The sequence below is a fragment of the Mercurialis annua genome, linkage group LG6 (genome assembly GCF_937616625.2).
Source record: "Mercurialis annua linkage group LG6, ddMerAnnu1.2, whole genome shotgun sequence".
Lineage (NCBI taxonomy): Eukaryota > Viridiplantae > Streptophyta > Magnoliopsida > Malpighiales > Euphorbiaceae > Mercurialis > Mercurialis annua.
Genome location: NC_065575.1, coordinates 2008459 through 2021211, shown reverse-complemented (window position 1 = coordinate 2021211; position 12753 = coordinate 2008459). Strand labels below are relative to the sequence as shown.

The 12753-nt window shown below is 30.3% G+C and overlaps 1 protein-coding gene across 1 annotated transcript; it reads right to left on the bottom strand.

Annotated features, from left to right (window-relative positions):
• Positions 1–2212: 2212 nt before the first annotated feature.
• LOC126686836 (uncharacterized) lies at positions 2213–8560 on the bottom strand. Its single transcript, XM_050381097.2, has 4 exons — positions 8412–8560; positions 5858–7131; positions 3735–3851; positions 2213–3238 (listed from the first exon to the last, which is right to left on the bottom strand). Exons 2-4 carry the CDS (start codon positions 7121–7123, stop codon positions 2369–2371), a joined length of 2253 nt encoding a protein of 750 aa, XP_050237054.1. The 5' UTR covers positions 7124–7131; positions 8412–8560; the 3' UTR covers positions 2213–2368.
• Positions 8561–12753: the final 4193 nt, after the last annotated feature.

The window sequence follows — 12753 nt, the reverse complement described above, 5'->3', positions numbered from 1 at the left end:
CGACAACATACAAATAAGAAATTTGTCAATATAACAAAAATTTAAGTTAGAGATCCATCTTCTTCATCATCCGCGATCGACTCAACCGGCTCAGCAGCGGAAATTACAGCGGCATCAGCGGAAGATGATGCACTAGCAGCGGCAGCGGCGAAATCATTGTTATTTAATCGGTAATTTTCTGTTCCCGTTGGAGCTGTAAAACCACCGTAATTTTCAATTAGAGAAAGTATGAGTGCAAACTAACAAAGTATATTTCAATACGGAGAAGACAAACAGTATTAATCAAAATAAGTTGGGGCTTGACAGTGTACCATCTAATTTGCTCTTACTTTAATAAAAAAAAAATCTTCAACAAAATATTATTCAAATTTTTAGCTTAGTTTGTTTTATCCTTAATTAAATTTTAACTGAATCATACACATCCTTAATAACATGCATTTAACAACAAAACTTATACAAGCTCAATAATTACAAAAGAAAAATGATAGGATTTGTGAGCCCAACTAAGCAATAAGAGCACATAAAAGTATTGATGAAAGGGAAGACCAAAGTTGAGGTGTAGGGTTCCAAGCTGAGCAACAGATTTGGTGAGCAAAAATGTGATATGCAATAAGTAATCGATAGTGAAATATTTCTCTTTAAAATCAAGTTTTGACCAAACATCTCAAACACAAATATTGTCTGATCAGTGATTGCTCTAAAATCAGACACCAACCCCATCATTTGTTTGTCACATAACTACTCCCTGCTTCTATTATTTGTGTATTCTCTTGTCAAACGGTATGGCCATCTGTATGCCAATCTCAGGGTTGCAGGCAGTCTTTTAGAAGAAATTTGTAAGTAAACTTAGTCTATTAGGTTATACAGAATCAATCACGTCATAACACGTCACTAAAATGATGGCAAGATAGAAATATTATTATTAAAATCTATTACACATTTATTACAATTTTATTATTATTTTAAATACGTGTTACAATGTGAGTAACTCAGTCCACAAATACATAATGGACTAAATCTACCTGAAAATCTTTTCCTGTTATTGATTTAATGTTTAATATATACTTTTTTTTTGTTTTAAAGCAAAAGGTAGAATTATTATTGCTTACAACATTCTTCACACTTGTAGTGGTAAAGGCCAACTGCTACAACTACCACCTTATATGGGTGTGTATGGTCCAAATCGAACCAAACTAAATTAAATTGAAATTTTAAAAATTAAGTTTTTCAGACAAATCAAACTAATCACTTCGGTTGCTTTTTCAATTTGGTTCGGTTATTTCAATTTTCACTAAAACTCTTTTTCTTAAAAACAATTTATATCCAAAACCATATCAAATATTTTTCATATAATCGAAGTGAACCGAACTAAATCTATCTATTCGATTCATTTATACAATTTGTTTTCAAAAGGGTAGAATACTGCTTGTCCCCAAAGCTAAAGAATTCAATTGATGAAAATAATAATACTTTTGCCAACATTCACTTGCAAGCAAAAGAATGATACATTATGGTCCAACCCACATTCATTTGTATTTTCTTTTGTTATACTCTTTATTCATTTTGAAGTTACTATGAATTATAACCAGAAATTGGTATCTTTATACCTACCTAAATTAGTTGGGTATTTTTTTAATTTTCTTTTCTATACTTTTGATCAAGGGTGTTCAGATTGTTAATTTCTTGAACATGTTCAAAGACACAAGGACAGTGATTAAGCTTTGTATTAAGTATTGGAAAATATTAAGGTTGTCAATTTCGCGTTATCATCATAAATATAGCGTATCAACACATAAATATAGCATATATTTAATTAATTCTACATATGATACATTTAACTAATTTTGTCGAAATTATAAATACAAATATTATACGCTTATTCAATATGTTAATAAGACACGAACTGCTAACGCATTTACGAATAAACAAACCATAATAGATACAAAAAAAAAAGCTTATTTAACCCTCTTATTTACTTAAAATAAAACATAATACATTAATAGAAATTTATAATTTTAAATGTCTAAATGATTCGAAATTAACTAAAGAATTTAACCAAAGTTCATAGAAATATGTTGGTTAATTCGGATTCACAAATTTTTTGATCACCTTATGCACCCATGAAGAGCCACAAATGTATAATGGCACAGGTAATTTATTCAGTAATTTAATTATGCTACAATTTTCAAACTAAAGTCAGAGCGAATGCAAATAAGCATCTAAACTGTTAAATATCTTATTAACACGTTAACTTTGAAGCAAATACAAACAAGCATCCATATGAAATGAATAAACATTGTTCTGAATTCCCGGGATGATCAGTAAACTTCGACATTTCAACTGCTCGATGCTCATGTAAAAAAAAAGTTTAATACCGGGACCTATAAGAACCATACTGGTCATGTCGGCCTGTATCATGCGGCGTAGCCGCATAATGAAGTGATGTCCTCGGATGAAGAAGGTATTCAGATTGCGGGGCAGGCGAATATGAGAGATTATGGTACAAATGACGGTCACTGTACACACGTGGTTCACGGTATTCAATCTCCCTGCGTTGCCTTAATTCCGAGTCTAGAAACTGTGCATCGCGATGCTCGTTCAATCTGTTCCTCCCTAGTTCAATATGCCCTTGATGCCTAATCTCCGGATCCCTAAACCGTCTGTCCTGCTGCTCATCGAGCAGATCCCTTCTATAAGGGTTACTTTCTGAAGGCCTTCCATAATCATACTCCAGATCTCTAAATCGTCTCTCCGGCTGCTCGACGGGTAGATCCCTTCTATAAGCATCACTTTCTAAGGTCCTTTTGTAAGCATATGATCGCGGAGGGAATGTCAGAGCCAAAGGCGGCGGCGGCAAAGCTGGACGAGAAGTGGCGGGAATGGCAGGAGACGCATAAATTTTCCTTTCATATGCATCGCGGTATCGCTCCGCAGTCCAGTCCCGATTTTCAAATGTGCGATTTTCCACTCCACGGTGTTGCTTTCTACTCCTTCCCGGATCTTGAAATCCGTAGTTCTCAGCTACCCGACGCCGCTTTCTGCTCCTCTTCTCATCTTCAAATGTGCGGCTCTCTACTCCCCGGCGCTGCTTTCTACTCCTTGCTGACCCAGCATCCCTTCCAGCCTTATGTGATTCACGAGGAATTGATTTATGTGTTCGTGCTCCAAGATCTCTGGAAGACACTTTCAGTTTGGAGCCTTTGCTAGCAGATTGAAAAAGTTTGCAAAGATTATTCACCTATGAACCAGCAGAAGAAGCAAATACCAATTGTCAGATGCAGAAGTATACTATACTATAATATTAAAGTAGATTACTTGAAGCCAGCAAGGTATTCGATTCTCAGAGTATCCAAGCTTCACCTTATTTCATTTTGGTAATTAAACTTTAATTTCATTTCAATGAGGCTTTTCGGCCAAAATTACACACGTGGTAACCAGTTTTTATGTATATTTATCTTAAGACTTGCCACATATTCATAATTTAGCCTAAAAACTTTCGGCTGAAATTATGATTATGCATATGTGGCAAGTTTTCAGGCAAATATAAGCAAAAACGGAATGTCACGTACATTTTTAGCCGGAAAACCTCCCGATTAAATGAAATTAAAATTTAGTAACTAAAATAAAACGAATTAAAATTTGATCACCAGATTAAAATAAAATGATAATTTGGATACCCTAAGAATCGATTACACCCAATTTAAATCTATAACAATGGTTAAATGAGGCCAAACCTGTTTTACTGTTAATTGATTATGGAACTTGTTGTTCTTGTAGTAATTATCCTTAATGACCTTTTTAAACTTCCCCTCTGGCACCGGCAAGCAGTCTTCATAAACATTGAACCGGACCTAACACAATAATCATCTTACAAAAATATAAGGTGAAAATAAAAATGATCATGTAACAAATGAAAAACTGATGCTACTATCTTAGATTGCATTGTAGGGAGCAATGGAAAATACATAGAGGGATTTCTTACATAATTCAAGCAAACATCTCTACATTTTTTAATTAGCAGCAGAACTAGAGCACTAATAAATAGATAGCAGCATAGACATTCTACACATTAATATCTCCTGAATGACACATAATTATGAAAATTCAAATTACATGATAGAACTAATTGATCTAAACACAATTATAGCAACAATTTATCACATAACTTCTAACACACTGCAAATAACTTGTAATTTAAAAATTTTGTTTACAACCACTAAAGTAACGAAATAACCCAGAGATGTCAGATATAACCAGATAATTCAAAAATCAATTAAATTGCATTTATTTTAGTGTATCTCAAAAAAAATTACAAATCAGTTATTACCTGCGTGTGGCTATCATGTGTCAATACAAATAACAATGTTAAAATTATTTATAGCATTTTTTTAAGTTTTTTAATTTTTCTTAAAAAATTTTGTACTTAATAACTGATAAATTGATTGTTTTTGGAGATATTTTATGCTAATTTATATTTGAATTTATTTTATTATCAAATAATTACAATTAGTTATCATAATTTTATTTTATTTTATTTGGACTAATTGTATATAAAATTAATTATTATTATTTTGAAAGATATTAAACTAATATTAATAACTGTTTATTCAATTGAATAATAATTTATTATTTTAGACTATTGAAAAAAATAATCAGAATTACATAGTGCATTTTTTAAATTTAATTTAAGATTAATATAAACTAAAAATCAGTTCATGGCTAAATTGAACTTCATTCCTCACAATTAAAACCTTAACTGACATTAGCATATATCCAACGGAAAAACAATTAAATAACTTAAATGTTAAGGGAAAAGAATTCACTTCTATAAAAGCACCAAAAAGCTAATAGTTATAACCTAATTTCATATGATTATAGCAATTATTCTCAACTTTAAATGGTTCATCAATGAGCCAATATATCATAGTTTAAAAAGACTCCTAAAAGAACACTGCAGATGCTCAAGCAAAAACAATAAATCCGAAGTACAAACTTCCACGGCAGCCTTCTTAATTTCTTCGAAATTCAAACATCACAAGATTTAATTTACTAATAAATAAATGACTGCATGATTTACCAACCAAGACTAGATGATTGGAAGCTCAAGTTGTGAGGAGCAGGAAAGCCTTAATTCTAAACTAGGCAAAGTGGCTCTATCCTATATGTGAAATTAATGTCAGGATAATTGCATATGTAAAACACTCTTCAAAGTTTGAAGTACAAGTCATCCATTCTTTCATACAAACTAGAATATTTATGTTAGTATATTATAAGCTCTGCATTCCAACAGAAACTCTCATATGTTTAAACTGTATGTTTATTTTAGTTTATCTACAGCTTCTCTGAGCACAAAAGAAATTAAAAAACAATGGAACCGGGACAAAGGGCTTCCTTAAATAGCTGTAACTAATATGTTTCATTTTTCTGATACACAAATATAGCTTCAATAAGCATAAAGTCAAAATAATTGAAGAGACTTGCCTTTTCCTATAAGAAATGGTAATAAAACAGACTGCTGTCTTAGTGAAGTTAAGCGAAGCTTTGAAGTGTAAGAGTTGAATGAGATAAGGACCGTCACAAAAGAGTTCCCTACTTTTACATTTAAGCTCATCTGTAAAGTGCCTTGCCTATATTCTAATCTAATTAATAATTTGTTGTAAATATTATTTCTGAGTGAAGCTAAAAAAAGACAGAATTTGGAGTTTTCGAGTCATCACCGGCTCTTGCACAACAGTGAAAAGATAAAGAATTTTTTATAATTATTTTTTTCAGATGCCTAAACCTATGGCTCATGAAATCTATGCAATGATCCATCAGAAATTGAAAGGAATTTGCAATGTAGAACAAGGCCGCTAACCTGAGAAGGAAAAGCAGACTTGAAAGCCTTGGGTTCAATGTTGTAACCCCCAGGACCTGCAGCTTTGTAAATGCCATGCAACTCTTTCAACTCAACATCAAACAAGAATAGCTTCATCCCTTCACGAATCTCTAGAACAACATCTCTCTTGCTAGAAGGCAAACCAAAAACTTTGTAATGGTAGCAATCGTTTTTCGTCTTAGAACTACACATAAATATCATCCCTGCGACCTTAGTCCTCTCAGATGCAATTTTGTTTGAAGCCCCTTGGTCATTTGTGCTCTTGCTGATTACTTCGTTTACACCCTTCAGTCCTATCTTATTCTTTAAGCCTCTTTTCTTCATCTTGCCCATTTTCTTCTCCACAATTTTGTCTGTTTGTTCTGCATTCTTTACCACAATTTGGCCTGTTTGTTCAGCCTTCTCACATGCAACTTTGTTTGAAGCCTCTTGGTCATTCGAACCCTTGTTGGTCAAAGCTAACTTATCCTTTAAGCCTCTTTTCCTCATCTTGCCTATTTTCTTATCCACAATCTTGTCTGTTTGTTCTGCATTTTTTACCTCTTGTTTTGCATCTTCATGCGCCACTTCATTATCATCACCGTTTACTTTGTCATTCAACTCTACCACTGTTTGACAATTCTCCTTGGTTGAAGGTTCTCCATTATTTGCATCAATCACTTTATTCATAGCATTGAAAGCTGTCTTCTTTTTTAAGACCTTTTTTTTAATCAATTTTCCTTTTTTCTTCTTGGGAATAACTTCCGTATTCTTCACTTTTTGTATACTGTCTTCTTCATGCACCACATCACCATTAGCATTCTCTGTGGTCAATTGCAGCTCTTCCATAACAATAATTTCATTTGATTCTTTAGCAAGCTCTTCCTTCTCTTCGCCGCCCAGGATCAAATCTGATTCTTTGCCATTCAGCTTTGTTGGCTCTAAGGAAGCTGGCTCGATTCCAACACTGTCAATTTTATCATTTTGTATCTCCAAATTTGCTTTTTCCTCGTCCTCTTCACATCCAAGAACAAAATCAGATTCTTTTGTACATTCTTCCACTGTACTATCAAGAATCAGAGCATCTTCTTCACTGCTTTCCTTCATTAGATAAAAGGAATCTAACTCAAATTCAGCAGCGCCACTCTTATCACTATTAACCTCCTCATCTGTCTCAATTTCTTCCTTTATTTCACCATAGATATTATTGTCACTGTCAACTTTGTGTTCAGAGCTGAAAGCATACTCATTTTCCATTTCATCCATTAGAGACCCTGTATAGTATGAATATGAGTCTTATACGTCTGAACTGACATTTTAATGTTCAGACACAAGAAATAGACTCCGACAACTGCCACATATTATTGTCAAATTGCTTCCTTGTACAGGGGGTTCAAGGAATTATATTCTGGTACATTGCTAAAAATATCAAAGATCTCAGAAATAACCTAGCATTACGACAATATGGCAGAACCATATAATCCAATAAGAAACCATTCTAGCGGAGAAAAGAAAAACATCTGAACTTCAATTTAAAGCTAACAAAGTTTAAGCATTTTGTTACCGCATGATTAGGGGCTTAGTTCGAGAACAATGGCATAAACAAAGGGAACGGGCAAAGGCTAAAAGGGTTTGAGAGATTTTCTTAAGAGTTGAGCCAACCAACCATTCATGTCTTAGATTTCGCTTGAGAAAGTTATTAAACAAATTTTATTGGTAAAAAAAACATGTGTTCTCACAATCCAATCGCCATTCTCGCATACCATGGCAGCTTAAGAAGGCAAGTACTTAGTGTAACGTCAGTAAACCAACAAATAATGTTTGGATATACCCATGACCCAACTACCACAATTGAGTTCACTACTATATACCCTTAGTTTACAATTACAACTCGACTTAACAAAGTTAAAGAATAAAAATCGATATTTATATGGAAATAGCAGCCTATTCAATGATGAACCTAGCCTTTTGACTAAATCATATAATGTACCAAATAACGAATCACGTAAATCACAAGTCCACCTAATCCCAAATCCACGCTTCTCGATATAAAAGATCTCGTATCGTTGTTAGGATGTTGCAAAAGCTCGTAAATTGCTCTGCTACTAGGCTATACTCTTCTCAGAGATTTTTCACGTCAAAGAAATTAAAATTCAATTCACAAATTTTTTTTGCTTGGATACAAAATCATTATTAACAAGGACTACAAATATGCAATTCAATTCAATTCTTGTCAAAAACATGTTAAATGCGGCACAACATATCATTTTTTTCAGATCTTTCGATTAATTTTCACATCAAAAACAAAAAAAAATTACAGAATCCGAATTTTCCGAATTAATGAAACAAAAATACACTTAATCTATCAGTAATTAACCATATAACAGTAATAATTCATGTATCATACGAAATAATGAATCTAATTTCTAATTTCAATATCTGATAACAAAAACACCACAAATTAAATCAAACACTGCCGATTAAAATCGCATCGAATGCAAATTTGTAACGATAACTAAATAAATCATCAGCACAATTACAATTAATAATTTACCTTTAAAGTTTTGAAGATGAGATTTTGAAATCAGGTCATAGCGTCTTCAAGCGAACCTGAGAGGGAGATGATGAATTGCAGGCTGTTTCGGGTTAATGAAATTAGACCCATCCTGATTGTTTTTATTTATTTATTTGATAACATATACTTTGATTTAATAAAGTTAACTAAAAAAATAAATTACTTTTATACAATTTATTAATATTACAGTACTTGTTTTATATGAATTTATTGACATATTTTTTCTCCAAAATAGAGTGATACACAATAAAAAAATCGAAACCAAAAAAAAAACTAGACATGAGTTCCGAACGTTTACACAACGATTTTTTTGAGAGAGTATTACAATATTTTTTTTCGATTTGTCATTTGATCCGCTCGATCTGTTGAAATCTATTATTTTCTATCTTCATCTTCACTGAAACTCTAAAACGATAGATTCATAAATTTTTTATTTCTTAAATCTATAAGACTTAAAATTCAAACAAACACTAAAATTTCTTAAAAGATCTAAAAAATTTAACTATAGGAAATAGAAAAGACCTTAAAATTTATTTTAAAATAATAAAATTATAAATCCAAATCGAAAATAAAATTTTAACAAAGATTCATTGAAACAAAGAGTAGACAAGAGTAGACTATAAAAATTAGTAATGTGATCTCCCACCATTAAAAAGATGAAAGAAGTGAGAATTTCTTTTAGTGAAAAATGAGAGTACAAATAATAAAGATGAATTTATTAATATTACTTAATAGATATAATTAAAAAATTTGCACAGTAGTTAAAAAAGATTATAAAAATATACTCTTTAAACATTTAAAAAAAATTATGATAGTTTAAAAATTCTATGTTCACATGAATGCGTAGCCATTTATTTTATATACTAGTCATATATTCGCGCGGTAAAACAGACCACTATATTTTTTTAAATCATCATATCCACTAAATTTTAATTTTTTGATATAGTTATTTAATTAATAATTAAAAGTAAAAGATATTGTTAAATAATTCATTTATTCATTGTTGTATGTTAATATTAAAGTAATAGTTTATTTTATCAAAACAAATAGTCGTGACACCGTGTTGGACACTTAACACTTTATTCAATCAATTTTTTTATTTCGGAAAAATGTTGGACACTTAACGTTTTGCAAATCGAACATTATTTTTTACATAGATAATTTTAAGATAACGTGTTCGTCTTTACCTGTGCTTATTATTCCGTGTTTGTGTTAGTACTATTTAGCCAAAGTATTTTTATATATATAACTTATTTAGCCAAAGTATTTTTATATATATAACTTATTTAGCCAAAGTTATAGTTTATTATTGACAAATTGTATTCTAATTAAAAATTTAAACTAAGAGAAAAACTAAATATTATTTATAATGGGGTATTATATAAAATATAATTTGTAATAATTTAGAATTTTAAGAGTGACAAATAATATGGAGAATTTTAATTTTATAATATTAAAAAATAAATATATAAAAATGATGGTTCAGTATCGGACCAGTTTATTGACCCGCTTCAGTAGCTGCGTCTATGCGAGCTGCGGGAAGATGTAGCGCCGTCTTGGGCTGAGGCAGCTTCGGCTTACAGCGGTGCGGCAAACTGCGAAGCCGGAAACCTCTATTCTTCGGTGCTCCAACTGCTCCATCATTATATTGTCCCCTAACTGGGCCACAGGCCTGCGTTATTAAGCCCGACGATCAAACCTTAGCTGTACCAAAACTATAAACTGCTGAAACTTTTTGTTATTTGTCGATGTGGGATTTTGGCCTTTTCTGTATCATTAATATCTGATGGGATTTTCGGAGGTTGCTTTTTCATTTTTGTGGAATGATTATTTTATTGAAAGTGGATATTGCATAGTTTTTATAGATTTTAAGTTGGGTATGATAAAATTGTTTAAATGCTGTTTCTTTTATTGGTAATGCAAAGTTAGTTTTTTTTAGTAAATAATTATTATTTTAGTACGATCATAAGGAGTGGAAGACAAAATCGGGACTAATTCTTAACAAAAATGCAAAATTAGCTTACATTAATAATTTTGTAACATATGATTTACACGTTTTAAGGAGATAAAAATTCATGTCGACTGTTTTTTCTACACATGTTAAACGTGCATTTTATTTTTTTTTATTATATTTTTCATTACAAAAGAACAATAATAAAAAAATAGTCATGTACATAAATTGATAGCAACTATTGCTTTGAAATTATATTTGACAGTGTCTGACAATTAATTTATCATATTAATTGAAAATTAAAAATTAATATTTTCTTTATTGAATGGTGTTTGATGACACATATTCTTTTAATTTTTTAATTTTTTAATTTATCTACCTATTTAAATTTATATATTTATAATTACAAAAATGATTAGAATTTTTTTGTTTTCAAACCAATCGCCCTTTTGATTAAAAAAAAATCTTTATCAATATACTCTTTCTTCTACACATTTTTGTCTATTTAAGATTTTAAAATGATTTTTACTACTGTTTTTCAAAATTTTCCCTCCTTATTTCATACAATAAATCAACGTATTAATTAATATAGACATAGAGAACAAATTTTTAGTTTATGTGTTATATTTTTTATATTTTATTCTTTTTCATATTATTGATTATCTTACTCCTATATATATATATACTATAATAATGTGATTATATTATAATTAGAACAGTTAAAATCAAAGAAGTACATTAAATATAGTTAATATGTTATGTGGTTAGAGTTATCAAAAGAATATTACATTCAGCATTTAAAAGTTACAATATTTATTATATTTAGTACCTAAAATTTATTGCTTAATATTCAGTTTTATTAAACACCATTTTAGTCGTTAATTATCTATACTATATATAAAAGTACGGATGGGGGGGACAGGCAAATTTACTAAATAATCCTTTTCAGTTTACTACTAAATAAAGGTTTTATAGTCATTAACTAATTAGTTATTTAATTAATCACTATTATAATTAAAGTCCTAATTAGAATAGGTAGCTAAATTATCTCCAATTTAATTTTTAGTATATAAAAAACAACTAAATTGTCTCCAAATTAGTAGGAATACTTATTTTTTAGTTAAATTGAACTACAAAATTAAAATACTGTATTTGGTGAATATATTATTATTTAAATTTTTATTTTAATATTTTAAAGATATTATTAATAAAGTTAAGTTAATTATTTAATTTGTTCATTGACGAAGTACGTTACGAGCCACGTGCATAGCACGTAATGCGAAACTAGTCTTATAAATTGTATTAACCGTTAAGATACAATGAATGGTTAAGAAAAAGGAAAATGTAAGCTAAATATTTATTAGAAATTCCAATAAAACTTCTAAAACATGATATTATTAAAACGACAATGGGACAAAGTAATTTACTTTGTAATTATGGTAATTATATCGAAATAACAGTAGCTTCTTATAAATAAATCACTAATTTATAATGGAAGTTGGAAAAATAAATATAATAATTTATTACCAAAGAATATAACTTTACTATATTAAGAGAATAAAATTCCAGCAAAAAAAAAGAGAATAAAAAAATAAAAAATAAAACAAAATACTGTATTTGGTGAATATATTATTATTTAAATTTTTATTTTAATATTTTAAAGATATTATTAAAACGACAATGGGACAAAGTAATTTACTTTGTAATTATGGTAATTATATTGAAATAACAGTAGCTTCTTATAAATAAATCACTAATTTATAATGGAAGTTGGAAAAATAAATATAATAATTTATTACCAAAGAATATAACTTTACTATATTAAGAGAATAAAATTCCAGCAAAAAAAAAGAGAATAAAAAAATAAAAAATAAAACAAAAGGCTGATGGTTCAATATAGACCAGTATCCTTGCCTGCTGGGCCATTCCCCATTCGGTACAAGGGCCTGCCTCATCTTTAGCCAACTTGTCCAGGGCCCGTCTTGGGCTGAGGCTTCGACTTACGACGAATCTCCATCGCTGCGAATTTCTCTGCCTCTACTTGGTCTTATCCAATTGTACCCATCACCTTAATGTCCCCTCACTTGGGCTACAGGCCCGCGTTACCAAGCCCGACGTTAAGTTGCTCGCTGCACCTACATTATAAACTGCTGAAACTATTTGTAATTTGGCGATGTGGGATTAATCTTTCTCCATTAATTGGTTAATACTCTGTCGTATTAATTTTTGCGGAGCCATAACTCCTTTACTTTGTGGCTTATTCATATGTGTCTTTTGATAGTTTCTAAATAAATACGGTACCGTTTCAAAAGATAAAAGCTTAACGATTCACTGACTTTTTTCGATATTAGTTTCGTATTATGTGTTACG